Source organism: Perissodus microlepis, chromosome 1 (genome assembly GCF_051167445.1).
Source record: "Perissodus microlepis isolate ML-2025 ecotype Zambia chromosome 1, ASM5116744v1, whole genome shotgun sequence".
In the NCBI taxonomy this organism is placed as follows: Eukaryota; Metazoa; Chordata; class Actinopteri; order Cichliformes; family Cichlidae; genus Perissodus; species Perissodus microlepis.
The window spans coordinates 27,848,896-27,868,198 of record NC_140461.1 but is presented as its reverse complement, the minus strand read 5'-3'; the positions used below and the strand labels follow the sequence as shown (position 1 = coordinate 27,868,198).

General features: G+C 39.7%; 2 protein-coding genes across 2 annotated transcripts; one reads left to right on the top strand and one right to left on the bottom strand.

Annotated features, from left to right (window-relative positions):
- Positions 1–62: 62 nt before the first annotated feature.
- Positions 63–3,355, bottom strand: ctxn2 (cortexin 2). Its single transcript, XM_084932466.1, has 2 exons — positions 2,733–3,355; positions 63–1,839 (listed from the first exon to the last, which is right to left on the bottom strand). Exon 2 carries the CDS (start codon positions 1,768–1,770, stop codon positions 1,525–1,527), a length of 246 nt encoding a protein of 81 aa, XP_084788592.1. The 5' UTR covers positions 1,771–1,839; positions 2,733–3,355; the 3' UTR covers positions 63–1,524.
- Positions 3,356–7,096: 3,741 nt separating this feature from the next.
- myef2 (myelin expression factor 2) lies at positions 7,097–18,928 on the top strand. Its single transcript, XM_084932335.1, has 17 exons — positions 7,097–7,284; positions 8,300–8,499; positions 9,325–9,377; positions 10,337–10,344; positions 10,442–10,535; positions 10,857–11,048; positions 11,933–12,086; positions 12,190–12,239; positions 12,343–12,403; positions 12,649–12,750; positions 13,094–13,138; positions 13,239–13,337; positions 13,465–13,560; positions 13,648–13,713; positions 16,843–17,027; positions 18,301–18,352; positions 18,543–18,928. Exons 1-17 carry the CDS (start codon positions 7,175–7,177, stop codon positions 18,704–18,706), a joined length of 1,731 nt encoding a protein of 576 aa, XP_084788461.1. The 5' UTR covers positions 7,097–7,174; the 3' UTR covers positions 18,707–18,928.
- The last annotated feature ends 375 nt before the right edge of the window (positions 18,929–19,303 follow it).

Here is a 19,303-nt window from a genome sequence, read left to right as displayed (position 1 = left end):
TAAAACAGATCTCCCCGCATAAGAAGCAAGAGGCACAAAACACAGAGACTTTGCAAGCAATATTTTAAAGTGAAGAAAATTCTATTTATTTTTACATCATTGGATCCAACGAAAATCAATGAGAAACCTCCACCACCAGCTGAGCAAGCAACAGGCCTGTCGTCATGATATGACACTCAAGCACACACACGCACGCATACGCGGGCACGCACGCACAAACAGGTGCTCTAATGTTTTCTAGATGAAGGCACATAAACCCATTGAAGGTCACAGTAAGGCAGAGTCACAGCGCTAAGGAGAAACCGTAGACCATAGAAATTAGCAAAGGAACACTCCAGACTTTGAGCAGTGGGCCAAATTACAGAATCTCTGTTTAGGACTGTTCTCTCTTCCTCTGTCTGGAAGAAAGACTGGAGGTGAGACCGAAACTACAGGAAAAAGATGTTCAGGTGCAGCGGGACGCACATCCCACACCTGTTTTCCATGTGACCTTTTCCTATGCAGGCAGGCGAGCAGTGAGAGTTTCTCCTTGTCGTCAGAAAACTAGCAGTGCTGAGAATGAGGAAGTCCTTCCAATTTTTTTTCCGTCCTCATTTCGCTTGAAAGCTAAACAATGGAAGTAATGCTTGACAAGTCATAGAGCAACACTGCCACATGTATCAAAGTAAACAGTTGGGGTTGTTTTTTGTTCCTTTCACTCTGACACGCGATTGTGGCAGGATACAGTATACCATCATTCAAAAAAAAGCAGCAGTACAAACTCTTGAGAGTTGATTTTGCATCATTTAGAAACAGTAACACCATAATGTAAATCACAGTTTGTCGTGTTGCCTTTCATTGCATGACTTCAGAGAACAAGACACCACAGAAAGGGACCGAAGTGCACACACAGCAGCAGCAGCAGCATCCATTTGGATCATCCACTGATTGGATTTGATTAGTCTACAAAGCACTAGTTAGACATATTACCCTGTATCCACTCGTATACATTCCTGTGCAGAACAATTTAGCTGTGCAGAGTTTCAAACACTCTCTCTCTTCCATTCTAAGTTCACATGAGGAATCTTGTCCCTGAGTCTTCAAACTATATCTTAAAAGATCCATTGCATCCTAATCTCCCACCCACTTCCATGAACATCCATCTCTTATTATCTACAGACATTCATTCATCTCGCAGGTATGGGTTAAAGGGAGCTTCAGCCAAGTTCTGTGTAAATCGATGATTTGAAATACACACACCCTGGCAGAAGGGCGGACAATATGACCACCTCGCACACTCACACGCATACAACAAACATGTAGTCGCACACGGACACTGAACAATTCACACACATTACACAACACACGCGGCTTTGCTGTTGGAGTTTGGTATGCCACAGTAATGTCTTAATGGCGTTTCAGCGTGCAATGGTTGTGCGGAGCTTGTGTGCGTTCATGTTTGCAAGTGTGTGTGTGAATATGCATATGGATTTCCATGGACACTTCTTGTTTGCCAGGACATCTACTGATGCGTGTGTCCCTGTGTTAAGTAAGGGCGTACTCAAACGTCCCTTTCTCCAGCCCCTCAATGCCATCAGCCCAGTTGGAGGAGGGCATACTGCTGTAGGGGTCCAGCAGGATCCTGAAACACCTTACTATTAGCAGCCCCAAAAACACCAGTAGCATCCCCACAAAGGCAAAGGCTGTCTTCTGCTCCAGAGTCAGAGAGTGCGCCATCATGTCGTTTCCGCTCATGGCAGCAAGGGAGTGGTTGTAGTGGACGCTGCTCATGGTAAACCAACATCTAGGTGCCTCATCTCTCCTCTGATAGGGTCAGGCGTTTAGAAGCCTGCATGTTACCTGGACAGAGTTTAAATGATGGTGTCAGCTATCGGCCATCATGTCTTGTGAGCAGATCCATTTCAATCAGCCTGTTTAAGTGCAACAGTTAATGCATAGACTGTAGAGAAATTCATTCAAGGTTTCCCGTATCTACATAAATGCCTCTTTTGAACGTTCGAAGATTGATCTCTCTCATTCTACAGATCCCCCCCCCCCCCCCCGTAAATTTTGCAAAGAAATTAAAAAAATAACAACCCCAAAACCCAAAGAGCATACGTGAACCGAGGAGAGAGACAGGCTCGACTCACTGAAAGCGAGGCATCACTACATGTCTTTAAGTCAGGTTAGAATTACAGTGTGTCGCAGTGCATAGCCAGCCGTTACACATAAGCAAAGCAGTGAGGAATGAATGACTACATCGCATCTTGTGAAGATGTGACGCTATATATGTTCAGCTCACAGGAATGGAATCTCTACCTGTTGCATGTAAGCAGATGCCTGCGCGACAGTGCAATTCCATTAGACGGTGAGAGGGAAACCGTAAATGACCAAACATAATCAAAAAATTGGTGTGGTCACCCAAGTGGAAGTCTGCACTTTCCCAATCCCCCAACCCCAAAATCTTTCACATGAACACAAGCAGCAGGTGGCCAGAGTGAGAGGACAGGAAGGGGGTGAGGGGATAAAAGAGAAGGGGGATACATACAGATAGGAAAATGAACAGGGAGGACAGGGAAAGACAGACGAGGAGGAAGGAAGCAGAATGATGAGGAGGACACTGCACAAGTGTGGATGGTGAGAGAGAGTGAGAGAAGAGAGAGCGAGGCAGTGAGGTAAGGTAAAAGAGAGAGGGACTGCATTGACAGATTCTCTAGTGAGGATGTCTTAGGGAGAAAAAACAGGCGTCTCACCATCATTATCGTGCCATCCTTACAGACCTGTTGCTGCTGTCTCTTCCGAACAACTCCTCCTTCTTGAAGCCTTCAGATGTATATCCATTAATTCATCCATTGCTGGCATTCTGGATGTGCTAGGCTAACTGCTCATCTAACCAAAAAGCCAGAGGTGAAGAGATTAAAACAGAGGAAGGGAAGCGGAAGGCTGGATCTAGCTATTATATGTCTATTCTGAGAGATAGAGCTCCTGTCCTCATGCTCCTTTACTTGCCGCCCGCTGCTCATTATCATTCTGTTTCTCTAGCTCTCTCTCCAGAAGCACGCGCGCTTGCTCCTGCTGCATGGCAACCACTTGTTAGTCTCACTCAGCTGCTCTGCTGCCTCAGTCATTCACAACATTCCGTCCCACCCCAACCTCAGCAGCACCAGGATGAATGCAGCAGCATAAACAAGCAATCTGCCTCATCTGCTTCTTCTCTCTTCACTGTTCCTTCTCGGGGCTTATTTGGGGGCTTTCTCCAAAAAACAAAACGTCTCCAGCAAAAATCAAACAGGGATCTCCTGCTTTAGCAGGCAGGGGGAGTGCTCCCTCTGACTGCCTCTGGGCTGTAAATGCTGCTGCAAAGGTATTTTTGGTACAGCACAGCACTATCCTTCAAGCCGAGTTTGATGATGTCTTTAATTGGTGCAGTTGGCTGTGGCCAAATCGAATTAGCCCCCTCTCCTTAAAGGCTTATCCGAATGCAAGCTGCCCTGACACAGCGAAGGAGAAAAGCCTGTCATTTTAAGAGATATTAATGTAGTGAATGAAAAGCAGTATTGCACAGAAAACAAAAAACAGATCAAACAGCAAGTACTTGATTATTAACTATAAAGGAATGCAGCAGTGAAGCATCTGGCCATCTGTTTCATTGTTATTCAGTAGACATTCAGATGAACAATGTTGTTTGTTGTCACAGTGGTGCAGTGGCTCGCATCTAAGGATAAGGCATGTCATGAGGGAGATTATCATCACCGATGCAACCTTAGATGGGAATAGTTTCTTCATATTGGATTCGTGCCTCTGCAGTGTAAATTTTAGTATTGCTTTTCTTGGATCAGCAGCTATTTTTTAGACTTATTGTTAATACTTTGCTGTATTCAGGTAGAAATAGGCAGCCTGTTTCAGTATTTCAGACAGTGTTTCCAATTTAGATGCCACACTACACGGGCAGTTTCCTCATTAGTCTTTTTACCTCGTTGTTCTTATCAACTTAAAGCCCAAAGGTTAAAATGAAAGTCTCTTAAGAGGTGCTATTGTGAAGATACAGTGGAGTAGTGTGTGGCTATCAGTGATGAAACGCATGTAAACTGCATGTTATTATCAATCCATTGATTGATAACAAATTTGCAGAGAGGATTTCACAAGTCCATACATGTCAAAATTATCAGAAGTTCAATTACTTGCCTTTATCATATCATTAAATGCACCTTTACTTGTGCGTCAAGGTGAAAGAGGAACTGCTGAGGCATTAACTTGTTGCATAAAGCATATTAGAATATTATCCAGTGTTGGTTGTGCATATGGATAACGGCTGTTGGATGTTTATCTCAGTCAGACAAGTGATCAGGAGAAAGGCTGATACTGAGAACTGTAAAACAATTATTCTAAACTGCTCTAAGAGAAACTTTAATGAATGTCTTTTTGGGGGGTTATACAGTCTCACAAGGAAGTACAAAGACTGATTTGCAAAGATTGTAATTATTCCAGTTGGCTTTCCCGTCAACCAAAACTGCTGCAAATACTACTTCTCCAGGGAGCCGCAAGTTAATCAAAATGACACTGAAAATTTTATTTTCATTAAAAAAAATGGTCTGGTACATTTTTGCACAAATACACAGGGTGATCGTGGCTCAAGAGTTGGCAGTTTGTCTTGTAATCGGAAGGTTGTCGGTTCGAGCCCCGGCTTGGACAGTCTCAGTCGTTGTGTCCTTGGGCAAGACACTTCACTGACTGCCTACTGTTGTTGGCCAGAGGGGCCGATGGCGCGAAATGGCAGCCTTGCTTCTGTCAGTCTGCCCCAGGGCAGCTGTGGCTACAACTGTAGCTTGCCTCCACCAGTGTGTGAATGAATAGTGGAATTGTAAAGCGCTTTGAGGGTCTCGAAAAGCCAGTCAGAATAATGCAATCCATTATTATTGTTATAAATAATATATTTGTTGTGTTGAGGTGGTTCGGTCATCTGACTAGGCTGCCTTCTAGGTGTATCTAGGAGGGCACTGCTACCGGGAAGAGGCCCTGGAGCAGACCCAGGACGCACTGGAGAGACTGTGTCTCTTAGATGGATTGGGAATGCCTTGGTATTTCCCTGGAAGAGCTGCACGAGATGGCTGGGGAGAAAGGAGGTCTGGGCATAGGTCTTAATTTATAGGTCTTGCTCCAATAATAGTAAAAGTAAATGTGATACTTTATCTTTTAGTGATTGTTCAGCAGGCATGGTATGAATTGTGCACCAATCATTTGTGAAATGGATGTTATGCCATCAAGGAAATGAAGGATCAGTTTACTGATCTGATTTTTCATTTACAGAGTGATGCATGCAATTCACTGTATGTTAAATTTTAACCTATGTGCTCAGTTACAGGTCAACCAGACGCACGGTTGTTTGCAACTTGTACTCTGTCACTCCTACGTGTAGCTCTTCCTGAATGAAGTGAAAGTGGGTTAGTTAGCGGTTAGTATGCCAAAACCAAAGCAGTGAGGTATATATATATATATATACCTCACTGCTTTGGTTTTGGCATATTCTTGGCATGATTCTTTTCTTTTTTTGGTCAGGCTCTTGTAGATTTGCTGTTTTGCTTGGAATCATTGCCCAATTTCAGCTTCATCTGTCAGACAGACAGCCTCACATTTGACTCTAAAATAGTTTGGCTTATAGAGGAGTTCATGGTAAACTTAATGACTGTGAGGTGCAGGTTCTGTTGCTGCAAAATAGGCCAGATCACCAACCCTCCACCACAGTGCTGTGGTGATTTGCTGCGTTTGTTTTTCACCAAAAATTGTGCTCTACATTATGTTCAGACATCTCCACTGTCTGGTCTGGACATGACAAAAGACATGTAGACTCTGAGATGCTATTACTGTGTATTGCATCGTCTGACTTTGGGGTGAATTTACTGGGTCATTCACTCCTGGGAAGATTGTCACATATCTGACAGTTACACATAAGCAAACTGTGAAAATGTTTGCTTTTACGCAGGTGCTCACACTTACTGATGATCAGTTAATCAAGTGCATTCGATTAACAGCACCTTGCTGTTTCTATAGGACTACAAACCTGCTGGGCAAAGAGTTCTGTACAACTGTGCAACTTTAAACTGTGATGTTAAAAATTTGCTTTCAAAGTATTTTTCCACTGGTGGAATCTCCTCGGGGCTCGTTGAGCAGATTCTCTTCAAATGTTAAAGCTGATTGTGTGACGAAATTGAAAGTATTCCTGCAGTGGAGTAAAAGTGCATTAATCAATAGTTTCAGGAATGATGAATAGACTTGGCTCTGCATGATAATCAATAAGATGGGACATTTTAGTCTGACACCGTGAGTGTGCTGCCTGGAATATTGTAGTTTATAGGTAATACTGGTATTACTTTATGAATTACAATGTCTGAAACAGGAAAACAAATGTATTATAGCACTGGCCTTTCTAACGAGCAAACAGATCATTTTTAATAAACTTAAAGCTACACAAACCAAACAGTTTGAGGATGGAACGCTGCCATAAAGATGTTATGGAGATCAAATTAGTGGAGCAGGCAATTCTCTGGGACCTGATGTGCTTGATGGACCTTGGAGCTTTATTGGATCATATTTTAAGAAAGTTTAAACAGATTCTATAACACTGAACTTCTGTATATTCTGTACCCGAACATCACCCCAATTTATGTTTCTTTTTTGTTTTGTCTTTTTATCTGGAAAGGGGACAAATACGCATATAAAATAGTTGTTGCTCTATAATACCTTATAAGAAATCTTTTGCACTATATTGTTAGAAGACATTTTCACAGTATCCAACGATTTTCATTTTAGTAGACGCTTGTTCGCACGCTGTTGTGTGCATGTATAAAATGGCTTTGGTGGACAAACAAAAGTTTGCTCATGGCATTGCTCAATTTGGAATCCTTTTTACTGCTAAAATAAAGTGGGGCACATAAGAAAAAAGGTAAGAATCGCTGCATTAGAAGCTTTTACTTTCTTCAGTTCTCAATTTAGAGAGAAATCGCGTCCACATTCTTTTTAAAGGATTTATTTTTTTCTTTTCACCCGTGTCCATTGACACCTATACTATTCAATTCTCCCACGATGCCTAGCAACAGCTCCCAAATCTCGCGTTGGAATCACATATCTTCCCAGCACATTTTGAACTGCGTAGCGATCGAGTTATCCTGCGTTGTGTGTGGGGAAAATAAACATCAACATGGCAGATGTTGAAACGGCTAAAGAGGAACCACAGGAGGAGGAAATTTCTGAATCAGTCAAGTCGGAACCCGACGAGACATCTGAAGAAACACCCAACGGTGTGAAAATGTGAGTTAAAAAGTTGTAATATTGTCCGGTCCTTCTGCGTCGCTGTTAGCTAGCTTAGCTAAAATGGAGTCCTTGAATATTAGCTATTGTTAGCAAAGAATCCTCCAATCTCTTGTAAGAAATATAACGTCGAAGTATATGTGTTAAATTTAAATATAATGTAAGACTTTAAGGTATATATGCATCTCCATAAACTGTGGCCACAATGTTACAAGGCTGGTGCAATGGGTCATTCTCCGTTAGGTGCTACTCTCCATTGTGTTGTGCTTTCATATTTAGCTAAAGCTAACGAAACTCTGAAATTCAGCGCTAGTAATCAACAAGCCAGCCTTACTTTAATTAAATTAGTTAGGTTAACCACAAGCAAAATAAGCTGTGCTTTTACTAGTTAGCACCCATTCTAATCTTAATGCAATTGTTCATGGCCATTGCGCTATGCTATGCTAACAAACCTGCGGTTAGCTGCTAATGGCTCCGCGCTGTTGCACAAAAATTATACGGGCTTAATACATTTAAAGTGCTCTATACGCATTAAAGTATCAGTTCATTTAAAATGTGTGCTGTATTTCATAAGGATTTATAAAATGTCACATTTGGTTAAAATCCTCATTATGTTGGTCTTTAGCGAAATCAGAAGTTGCATGAATACTTTTTCTTTTAATTTGTTTATGCATTCATCTACTCACGTAGTTGTCATTTACACGCAAAGAAATCCAAAGTTTGTCTAGCACGTATGCATGCATATTGCTGTGTGTGGGTATGGCTATTTTAGATCATGATATTATCATTATTATTATTATTACTTTAGATCCATATTATAGAATTTATTAATATGAGTAGAGTTTTTTGTATGTATAAGGTTAAAAAAGGTATAAATTAAATTTCTAAAGCAAATCACAAAGGACGAGTCTGCTATTACTCACAAATTTATTAAGGGTAGATTTTTAATTTGATGCCCCAGTGATCTGTGGAAGATGTTTAGAGATGTTGACCTGCACTTCTCTGTATTTTGTAGGGAAGAAGAAGGCAAGCCCCCCAAAGAAAAGCATGATGGTAAAGAGAAATCCTCTGGAGGCAGAAGAGGAGGCCGCTACCATCCCTACAAAGACAAACATGGTGGAGAAAAGAAGGGTGCTCATAGGAACAGAGTGTTCATCAGCAATATCCCGTATGATATGAAGTGGCAGGCAATTAAAGATCTAATGCGTGATAAAGGTAATCTACCCGGTGATGGGTATGGCGTCTTTCCCTCTGTCTCTCTCTCTTCAGCTGAAAAGAAGATTTTGACCTTTTGTTCTGTTTTGTTACAAGCTTGAACGTCTGCTTCTAACGCCAGCTAATTTGTGTGTAGCTTTTGTGGATATGCTTAGTGCAGATATTAAGGAACCACCATATTGTGATTTAAGGTTATTGGAGTTTTAATTCTTTTATTTATGTATTTATTTTTGGATGGGCACCAATTTAGCTTGGGCTGATATGTATGTGAGGAAAAAGTAGGATTTACGTAGTTACATTGTTACTTGTTTTAATGGATTGTCAGCTCCAAAATGTAACCTCAATCCAGCAAGGAATATTTTGATTGTTGAATGTTTTTGTTGCATCTGCATTAAGGTGAATCTTGCTAGTATCAATGAAAAATATTCCAATGTTTTACTTTATGAAATACAGAGTTCCCAAAAAAGATATTTTGAAAGGTCAAAGGACAGCTTAAACATCTCAACTGCCTTGAATGGAATTTGTTGCTAAACTGATCACGTTGAAGTCTTTTGATTTGAATTTTGAAATTCCCAGGTTTAATATAGCTGTGTTTTTGTTTTTTGCTGTTTTTGTTTTTATTTTTCTGGCCTTGGCCTTTGGGTGTCTCAGTCACTGCCCAGAAAGGCATGGTGTTGTCTGGTGGGATGTTGGTCTGGGCTGGCTGTTGATCAATGGGGACATCTCCATCTGTAGCTGTATTGCCAAGGCCAGCGGTGATTTGAAGACTTGGTGACTTAAATTCCTTTGTTCTTTTGGTATTTTCCCTTTGTATGTCTCATGTAGTTGGTGAGGTTACATACGTGGAGCTCTTTAAGGATGCTGAAGGAAAGTCAAGGGTAAGTGATGTGGCCAAATTGCTGCACGAGGTTTTAAATGCCCTCAGCAGGCTCTCAATAATGTAGTGCTCTTTTAGGCTCTGATCCTTTGGGTTAAATGAACTGGAGACACTATAGGTTGTGTTTAGAGCCTGAAAGATGGCTAATGATTGATTTTTCATTTGAAAGGGAGATGTCCTGTTGACTTTTGGAAATGTAGCCAATGAACTCATCTAAGAGTATACTTTTGCTTTTGTTGTTGTCATTTCAATTGGTTTAAAAGTTTGTTTGTTTGGCCATTTTCCAAAGGGAAATGCGGGGTTGTGTGATTGGTCTTATTGATTGACCCTCATGTCTCAAAATTTTATTTTACAATTCTGTTATATGGCAAAGCTTTCTGTTTAATGGAACAAAGCAGTTGCAAAAGACCACGTAGTTGTTTTTGTTATGTCTTTATGTTAAATGGCAACAAATGATGCAATAGATTTAAAGATGAACCACACAATTTTTCTCTTAAAGTCACAACTTGTTAATCCTAAACAATGTACTAAATACATTTGTTGTTGCTTTTTTCATCTATCGTGGTAATCAATGTCCAGTTCAAAACCTAAATATTTTCAGGTAAAATAATAGAATGTTTAAATATTACTGACAAATGTGTTTGTTTTTTTGTTTTGTTTTTTAACCGCAACCTTTATATATTACTGTTTAGATATTTTTCTTCTTGTAATATCTTTAATTATTAAGAAATGTGATGGATGTTTGTTTTTGTTTTTTTTCAGCATTTTTTCTTGTTTGCAGTAAAGTTAAAAACCAGCCGGCTCAAGCCAGCAGGGAAAATATGGCCAACATGCATAAAAAAACATATTAAAAACTAGTTGAGATGTTATATTATGTTTTTGTTTGTAATATCTTGTTTTTAACTGTATTTTGTTCCCTCCTTCTGTGACTCCTGAACTCCTGTGATGCCACCTTCGTAGGGGTGTGGGTAAGAAACCCTATTTTTCTCAAAGAAACAACTTTTTGTTTTTATGTGTTGTGCTCGCATTGACTCATGTGGCGTCTCCGTTTGCCTCGTTCAACAGTGTGGTGGAGTTCAAAGATGAGGAGTTTGTGAAGAAGGCAGTATTAACTATGAATAAACATGACCTGAGTGGAAGGCCACTCAACATCAAGGAGGTGAGAATCATAGATTGCGGATTATATTTAGCTGTTCTTTTTTTTTTTTTTTTAAGAAAAGCTGATCTCAAGTTGCTATTTTCTGTTGATTGTGGGCAAATGAAGCAGTCATAAAAAGATTGTGGTAGTAACCATGATGTAGCATTATTACATTACATATGTTTTTGTTAACATCAGATCTGAAAATATCCAGCAATGTACCACTAAATTAAAATGACACTGAATTTTTCTAGTTTTAGTTGTTTTTCTTAAATGTTATCACAAATTTAGCATTTGTGATAATGTAGAATATTGATTAAATGGTAATGTTTTCTATTTAAGGACCCTGATGGAGAGCATGCCCGCCGTGTGTTGCAACGCATGGGAGGGGGTCAACAGGGAGGCCGTGGGCAGGACATGGGGCCTGGTGTGATGAACCTCCCGCCCTCCATTGCTAACAACCCTAACATCCCACCTGAAGTCATCCATGCACTGGAGGCTGGGCGACTTGGCAACACTGTGTTTGTAGCTAATGTAAGGAAATGTTATTAAACATTAATTACCACTTTGCAATTGTAGACATCTGCCAAGCACACTCGTATACATAGGGAAGGCTTTAAAGTAATTTAATAGCTTGGCACCAGAGATTAGTATTACTAATTAAATATTTGACCAGCTGTGAAATACGTCCACAATCATATGTTTCTACAGGATTTGTGCCAGTCTGTTTTAAGCCTGGCAGGCCACCAGAGTTTAATGGCGCTTCAGCTGGGCCTAAACATTGTGTAATTTAAAAAACAAAACAAAAAGTTTTTTATTATATGTGTATATGCTGTAGCTACAACTGTTTAGCAAGCAAATCCACTTTCACCATTACAGTTACCGTTAACTGTTTACACACAAACATGTAATTTAGAATTATTGTTGGGGGAGGGCGGTCAACCTGGAGAGAACCCACACAGGCACAGAAAGGCTTTAGCTGGCCGGTGAATTCAAACCCCTTTTTTGTTTTGAGGTGACAGTGCTAAACCCTGCACCACTGTTCTACCCCAACCAAAAGAGTTAGTAGACCCCTAAGTAAGCGAAAATAACTAGATAACTACTGACATACGGTAGTATTGTTTTAACCCCTTTCATGTGATATCTATCCACTAATGTTTACTGTTTACCGTAAGCAGTAGTATAATCCACTTTACTTTGTCTTCGTACTGAAAATGGGAAATGAACTCCCCACTGTACCACCGTCACCACCTTCCATAAGAGACGGCTACAAAAGCTCTGCTGTGCAATCTTTACCACACAGTGTGCACAGTATGGCTGTCACTGATATGGAGGTATAGCGGTTTCCAAATCTGTGTAGTAATCTTTTTTTTTTTCCTGTTTATTAAACTCACTGGTGTCTTTCTGTTGTTCAACAGCTGGATTTTAAGGTGGGGTGGAAGAAGTTAAAAGAGGTGTTTAGTATGGCCGGTGTGGTGAAGCGAGCAGATGTAAAGGAAGATAAAGATGGCAAGAGCCGTGGGATGGGAACAGTGACTTTTGAGCAGCCACTGGAAGCTGTGCAGGCCATTTGTATCCTTTATAATTAAGTATTAATTAAAAAAGAAACAAAAAGAGAAAAAGAACTTATTCTGTACAATATTTACCACAGCATTCTCCTTGATGTTGATTCCAGCCATGTTTAATGGGCAGATGCTCTTTGACAGGCAGATGCACGTAAAAATGGTACGTGTGTGTTGTTTTTGTTTTTGTTTGTTAAGTTACAATGTGCTTTAAGCTATGCAGAGGATGTGAATATGTGGGCAAAGAAAAATGCTTGGTCTTGCAGGATGAGAAATCTCTACCCGCTGAAGACTTTCGGCAAGTAGAAAAAGCACCTCAGTTACCACGTGAGTTTGCTGTTATTCCCTCATCATAAGCGAAAAACGTAATTTAAAAAATTTATTATCATTAATCAAGTAAACGCGTCTTACCAGAACAGGAAGTGAACAGCTGCATTTTAACAAGATGGTGTGTGAGTGAATAAATAATTTGTTCACCAAAATGGCAGTGCGCCTTTAGTATGTATGAAGTATGTCTTGAGCAGTTCTTGTGGTTGGAGACAATACAGAAGGAATTTTTCTTCTTTGTGTAGGTGGTCTAGGTGGTATTGGCATGGGATTGGGGCCAGGAGGTCAACCCATCAATGCCAACCGCTTGAGTGGTGGAGGCGGCATGAGCGCTATGGGACCTGGAGGTCAGTCAGCTTTTGAGATATTAGGTTTAAATTATATTCAGTGCAAAGTGTGTCATATATATGCCGAGTTGCAACAGTTTGTCTTTACAAGCCAATATTTATCCGACAGAATTACATTTCCACTAGCTGATCATCAAATTAGGGTCTCAAGGCAATATTAACTGTGTTCAAGTTAGACTGACATATATGCAACATACCAGTGTCTGTTTTTCTATTAGCCTCGATGTGCAAAGAAATGAAATGATCAGAGCTCTGTCCAGATAATATTTAAGCGCTTTTACGTTGTAGATTTTATGGAATTACATCAGTTTCTTGTAATTCGATGTTCCTTTGTCTTTGCCAGGTATGGATGTATCAGGTTATGGTGGAATGAACAGACTTGGGGGAGGTGAGCTTTTTGCTACCTACGAGTTTCTTTCCTGTTGAATGACCATGGTTACCTGGGTGTTAACAAAGGAGATTTCTTTTTTCTCTTCTGCTTTTGATAGGAATGAGTAGTGCAAGTGGAGGCTTTGGAGGCATGGACAGCATGGGCAGTATGGGTGGCTTTGGAGGGAGGGACATGGCACCAGTTGGCAGAATGGGAGGTAAGTCTGTGTTTTACCCTCAGTGGGCCAAAAATCAGGTTTTCTTGTTTGTTATTGGTAACTAATGTGTCATCTCGTTTTATTGTTGATTGTTTTGTTTCTCTTTTGTTGTATTTTTGGCGTTAAGATATGTACCGATCAGGAATGGGTGGAATGGATCGGGACTTTGGGCACGGTGACATGCCAATGAATCGAGGATTTGGGGATTCTTTTGGAGGAATGGGTAAGTTATACTCTCACTTCAGTGAGGCTGTGAGTTCTACTGCATCGTGGTATAATCGAATTTGCATCAACTTGCACTCTTCTTTAGGTGGAGGCTTTGGAGGAGGCATGGGCAGTGGTGGCATGGGGCACATGGGAACTGGATTAGGCACAGGTTAGGAAAAAAAAAATCTTAATACACAGTGTTTCAAATATCATTTTTATAGCAGTTCTTCAGTAATTAAAGGTACATGAGACTCCACAACAGTACTCTTATTTAAAGTTTGGGCTGCCCCCAAATCATAATTTCCTTCCAGTAGTTAATATATTTAGTCTTTTCCAAGTATGACCCTTTTGGTAAAATGTAACTCTTTTACTTGAATTTAAACAGTGTAAATTGATAAACATGGAAAAATTAAAAAAATGAAACAAAGTTAACAGGATTTCCTGCTATAACATAAGTAACATCTCTCATATCAGGCTTCCTACCTGTTTAAAGTGGTAGCCTTGTTGTTGCTGAATGTTTGCTGGTAAGCTTTACAATGATGTGGGAAGCATAGAGTCATCATCTTTGCAGCATTGCATAAATTGGGGCTCTGTTTTCTTTCTTACAGGAAAGGATAACATTTGAATAGAGAAACAGAAGCTTAGATCTTTATGGATGATTACAGCAACCTAATCTCCTGAACTGTCATACACTTAGCAGTGGGTGTGGAAACGTGTGGTCATGGTTGTCACACAGATTTAAGAAAGTAGTGTATTAATACGTCTTACTTATTAAGAGTCACAACAGACTCGGTCACCGCATGCATTTTATTTTTGGTAACATAAATAAAGAATAAGATGTAACAGTTTTTTTGTATGAATTAGATTACTCTAAAACAGTGAGGAGTTAAAGAAAAATAGAGTTAAATTCTTTCTTTGTGTGTGTCACTCATATTTGTGGAAATGTACCACATTATGGTATTTATGTCGACAAACAGGTCTGTGTTCTTACATAAGGCGACCGCATTATAAAGTGCATTAAACGAAACAAAACAGTCAGATAAGTCAAACTTTACTCAACTCATTCCTCTTGCTTCCTCCACTTCCGTACCATTAATTCATTAATGTTGAATTCTCTGGTAGCTGCTCTATAAACACCGGAACAACAGTATATGTTATTCTAGTGTTTTTTCTCATTTTTGCTATGTAACTTTGCACTGTCCGCTTTATGCTGTAACAAATTTCCCTCGTGTGGGACTAACAAAGGTTATCTTATCTTACATTAATGACTAACCTCATATTGTGGCTGGGGTATCTCAGTTGTTCCCCTCCCCTACTGAAGTTTGGTCTGTTTACAGCAATTTTCCATGCGATTGTATTTGTCAAAAAAAACCATCGGGAACTTTTATCAAGTGGAAAAAAGTTTAGCGTTCATTCTCCAGGTTCACTGTGTTATGCTTTGGTAAGCTAACATAGCGGTGTCGCTAGCGATCACTAGCACAGCATTATATACCATCTAGCCCAACTTCAGTAATCCTACAAACGTCACTATTGTGTAGTTTTCTCTCTACATTCATGTTGGAAGTGATAGCAGAGCTGTACGTTTTATTTTTTTCCAGAAATCTCTCAGTCAGAACATGCTATATCATGTTCAGGTAACTAGCGAAACCAGCGAGCTAACTTCCTGCTAACTTCTAACTCTGTTTAATTTAATAAATTCTGTTTTCATGGATGCCTGGATGTTAAACTTAATTGTTACACCTGGTAAAGCAGCAACACTGATCATTTTATTAAAGATGAAATAATTTAGAAAGTTTTTAACTCTCAGTGATGCTGCAGTGTTCGTTTGACTTTGGGACCTGAAGCGGATGGAGTTTTGGGCCCACTGTTTTATGCTTTGTTATGCTAACATCTCTGTGTCGCTAGCGATCACTAGCACAGCATCATATACCAGCTAGTCCAACTTCAGTAACCCTACAAACGTCACTGCTGTGTAGTTTTCTGTCTTCATTCATGTTGGAAGTGATAGCAGAGCTGTACGTTTTATTTTTGCCCAGAAATCTCTCAGTCAGAACATGCTATATCATGTTTAGGTAACTAGTGAAACTAGCGAGCTAACTATCTGCTAACTTCTAACTCGGTTAAATTTAATAAATTCTGTTTTCATGCCTGGATGTTAAACTTAATTGTTACACCTGGTAAAGCAGCAACACTGATCATTTTATTAGAGATGAAAGTATTTACACAGTGTTCGTTTGGGACCTGACGCAGACGGAGTTTTGGACCCAGATTATTATGAGCCGTGAGACTCCTGATTACGGTAGCCGTAACGCTCAGACAATCGATCAAGCAGTGTGGCTTCGTAGCTTAGCAAAGTCCTACTAAAACATTTTTTGACTGATTTTTGAGCGCCGTGTACCACATAAAATTGGTTCGAGGTCAGTAAACACAGCCAGAATTCATAGATAAGGCGCACCAGAGTATAAGGCGCTCTGCCGATTTTTGAGAAAATTAAAGGATTTTAAGTGCGCCTTATAGTGCGGAAAATACGGTACTTGGAGAAAAGAGATGCATTTTGAAGACCAAGAAAAAAACAGCAGAGGGCCTGGCTGGCCACAGCAACCCACAGAGAAAATATGCACTTTCTCTGTTTCATATATGCCAAAAAACCCACACAAACCTGAAAATCTTTACAGTTACAGTGTAAGACGGAATCTATGATGGAGTTGTCAAGTTTTGGTTGACCAGCCTTATGGTATTTTTCCATTTCATCCCGGGCTTGTTTAAATTATTAGACTGAAAGTATTCAGAACACTGCTGCCTGTACTATAGCAAATGCTATAGTATTTATTTTCACAGAGATCGACAATTACTTGTTTGTTAGAGACTAAAAAGGGGTATAGTGGTTTGTCAGTAGTTAAAATGTTTTCTTTTCACAAAAGAATGAAGTTTTCCCATTGATTCTTCGTGCAGTGTGGTGACTAATTATTTAAACTGGTACAGAGTCTGCACCCACTGTATAAACAGTGTCATGGCGACATTGGCTTCTGTGATAGCAAGTTCGGAAGTGGAAAATCAATCCTCTTCTGCACTGTTTAGATACACTTCGGTTACATTTTATTAGAATAAGTTAATAAAAATCTATTCATAAAGCGGTGCAAAGTGTTTTTAAAGTCCCAATTCACAGAAATCTGTCATGAGGCTTTGTAGTTCTGCAGCAGTGCAGGAAACTGCAAACATGACCCTGTTAAAACCTAACTGTGCATTAGGTTAAATTGTTTGTGTGCGCTTCTGTGTGTGTGTGTGTGTGTGTGCTCAGGTGGGGGAATGGGAAATATGTCGATGGATCGAATGGGCTCCAGCTTTGACCGTTTGGGAATGTCAGGAATGGACATGAACCGTGGCTTTGGTGGCTATGGAGGCGGGGGGCCGGGCCACATGGGTGGTGGCATGTCGGACAGAGGCTCAGGGTCCAAAGCAGGTTGCCAGATATTTGTGCGAAATGTAAGCAGAAATAAAACCATGTTCATTTATTCTGATTTTCAGAGCTGTTACATCTGTGGACATCCTTATCTTCCTATACAGTCAGTTGTGATAGTGATAGTAGTCATAGTGCAAGCACTATAGTATGCTGCCACTCAAAGTTTAAAATGTTAAAGGGGCATTCAAAGGTCCAGGTTTAGCAAACATCACTTGTGTTAGAATTTCTTGTAACCCCCCCATCATTCCTCTTTTGTTTAGATGTGTTCTCAAGACATTTGTGTATCAAAATTTACTGCTTCTTTAATCAGTTCGCTGTGCTAACATGATCAGTTAAACTTTAACGTGATAAACGTTCATTAGATGTCATTAAATATATTGTTGCTGGGCCTTTGATTGGATAGCTGCATAAGCACACAAAGTTATTAATAATATGTGGTGTGCTTCGATGAATCGTAAATTTTTGCTTGGAGGATTTATGATCAGTTCAATGTCATCTTTGACATGTTTGATTCCTGTACAAATAGGGCTGTTCGATATAACGATATATATCGGATGACGATATAAAAACGTCTTATCGTTTCATTTTACGCTATCGTTTGTTTCGTGGTGTTGCAAAATAAACGTTTTCGGCAATATTTTTTCATTATTTTGATGGTCACTGTAGTGGCTATATTAATTTCTTAAAGTTCTCACTTTCTCTTATATTTATAACCACACTACAGACAGACAAGCGTTTGTTTTTATGCGTTGTCGTTAGCAACAACGACGGTAAAACCACCGCGTGTCCGCTTGTTTATGTTCCACATAAACCTTTCGCAATAAAGCTCAAGATCCTGTTGTGACTTTTCAAAATAAACTGAATCACGTGAAAGATGCAGTGTTTACGGATGAGAAGCAAAAAAGAGCCGTCAGGTGCTAAAAAAAATAAACCTTAGACTCAAACGTTAGAACAGGCTTTTCCTCGCAGCACGCCGTGTAATAAATACTCACAAAGAAAACGGCGGCCCTTACAACTTATGTCTAAAAATGTATAGTTTCATGCATCAGTTAAAACACTCGACTCCAGGTACGCGACGCCCAGCTGGAAACACTTCACGCAAGTCGAGCTGCCCGAGATTCACAGAATTTATAGAAAATGTTAAATTTTTGTGATTTATATCGTTATCGGACGATAGATGTCTTAATATCGGGATATGAGATTTTGGTCATATCGCACAGCCCTATGTACAAAGGTCAGCTGTAAATGTGTTAATGCTGACTAATGTAATGACTGAAGTATATTTTTGTTTTATAGCTGTCCTATGATTTGACATGGCAAAAACTGAAAGACAAGTTCAGTCACTGTGGTAAGTGTTTCGCTTATTATAGACCACTGAATTAATTATTCTCTGTTTAATTCATGAACCACTGGAGCACTTCTGGCATTTCACCACAATTGATCGCTGAAAACAAAGGCCAAAATCTAAGATTTAATCAGCACTTTGTTAAAGATTCTGCTTTCAAAATTCAGCCGTTGCTCATTCTTTTCTGCTACAGGTCAGGTAATGTTTGCAGAAATCAAGATGGAGAATGGAAAGTCGAAGGGATGCGGAACGGTGAGATTCGACTCTCCAGAGAGTGCTGAGAAGGCCTGCAGGATGATGAATGGAACCAAGATAAATGGCCGAGAGGTGGACGTCCGTATTGATCGAAACGCCTAGATCCTTTGTAGAAGTGAAGCTAACACGTACACATTCAGTCCCCTTGCCAATGATCTTTTGTTTTGTTTTAAAAACACAATTACTTCATATCTTCACGTGTATACTGTTTCTTTCTTTCGTCCTTTTGTTTGTTAATGTAAACTACATAGCTATTTTGTTTTATAAACCCTTTTTAATTTGTGAGACAGTTTATTTGACCAAATAAAGTTTGTAATTTTTAAACTTGGTGGTTGTAAATTCTCCTGAGATCAAAGTCTCGAAGTTGTTCTTCATTGTGTAAACTTTTGCTGTAGTTCTGCCCCCACCCTCCAAGAACAGTGTTCTACAGTGGCAACTTCAAATATAAAAAATACCACAATAGTCCACAGATGAAACTCAGTATGAGCTTATTTTATAGGAACAAAAAGATATTCAAGTATTTAAACCTTCAAGCTTAAAGTTATTAAAGTTGAGTATTTTTAGTTAGATCGCGAGTGGGTTTGGCATAATCCTGACAAACTGAGTTACCTGCTGTGGCGACCTGTTAATAAGAATACAGCCAAAAGTAGCTGTTTTGTTTAGATTTGTTTGTTGTTTTTAGGTATATTATGGCACGTG

Coding starts and splice junctions, on each gene's coding strand:
- ctxn2 (XM_084932466.1), bottom strand. CDS start 1,770: ATGAGCAGCGTCCACTACAACCACTCCCTTGCTGCCATGAGCGGAAAC.
- myef2 (XM_084932335.1), top strand. CDS start 7,175: ATGGCAGATGTTGAAACGGCTAAAGAGGAACCACAGGAGGAGGAAATT. Junction 8,500..9,324: donor AGATCTAATGCGTGATAAAG/GTAATCTACCCG, acceptor TGTCTCATGTAG/TTGGTGAGGTTACATACGTG. Junction 13,561..13,647: donor GGATTCTTTTGGAGGAATGG/GTAAGTTATACT, acceptor ACTCTTCTTTAG/GTGGAGGCTTTGGAGGAGGC.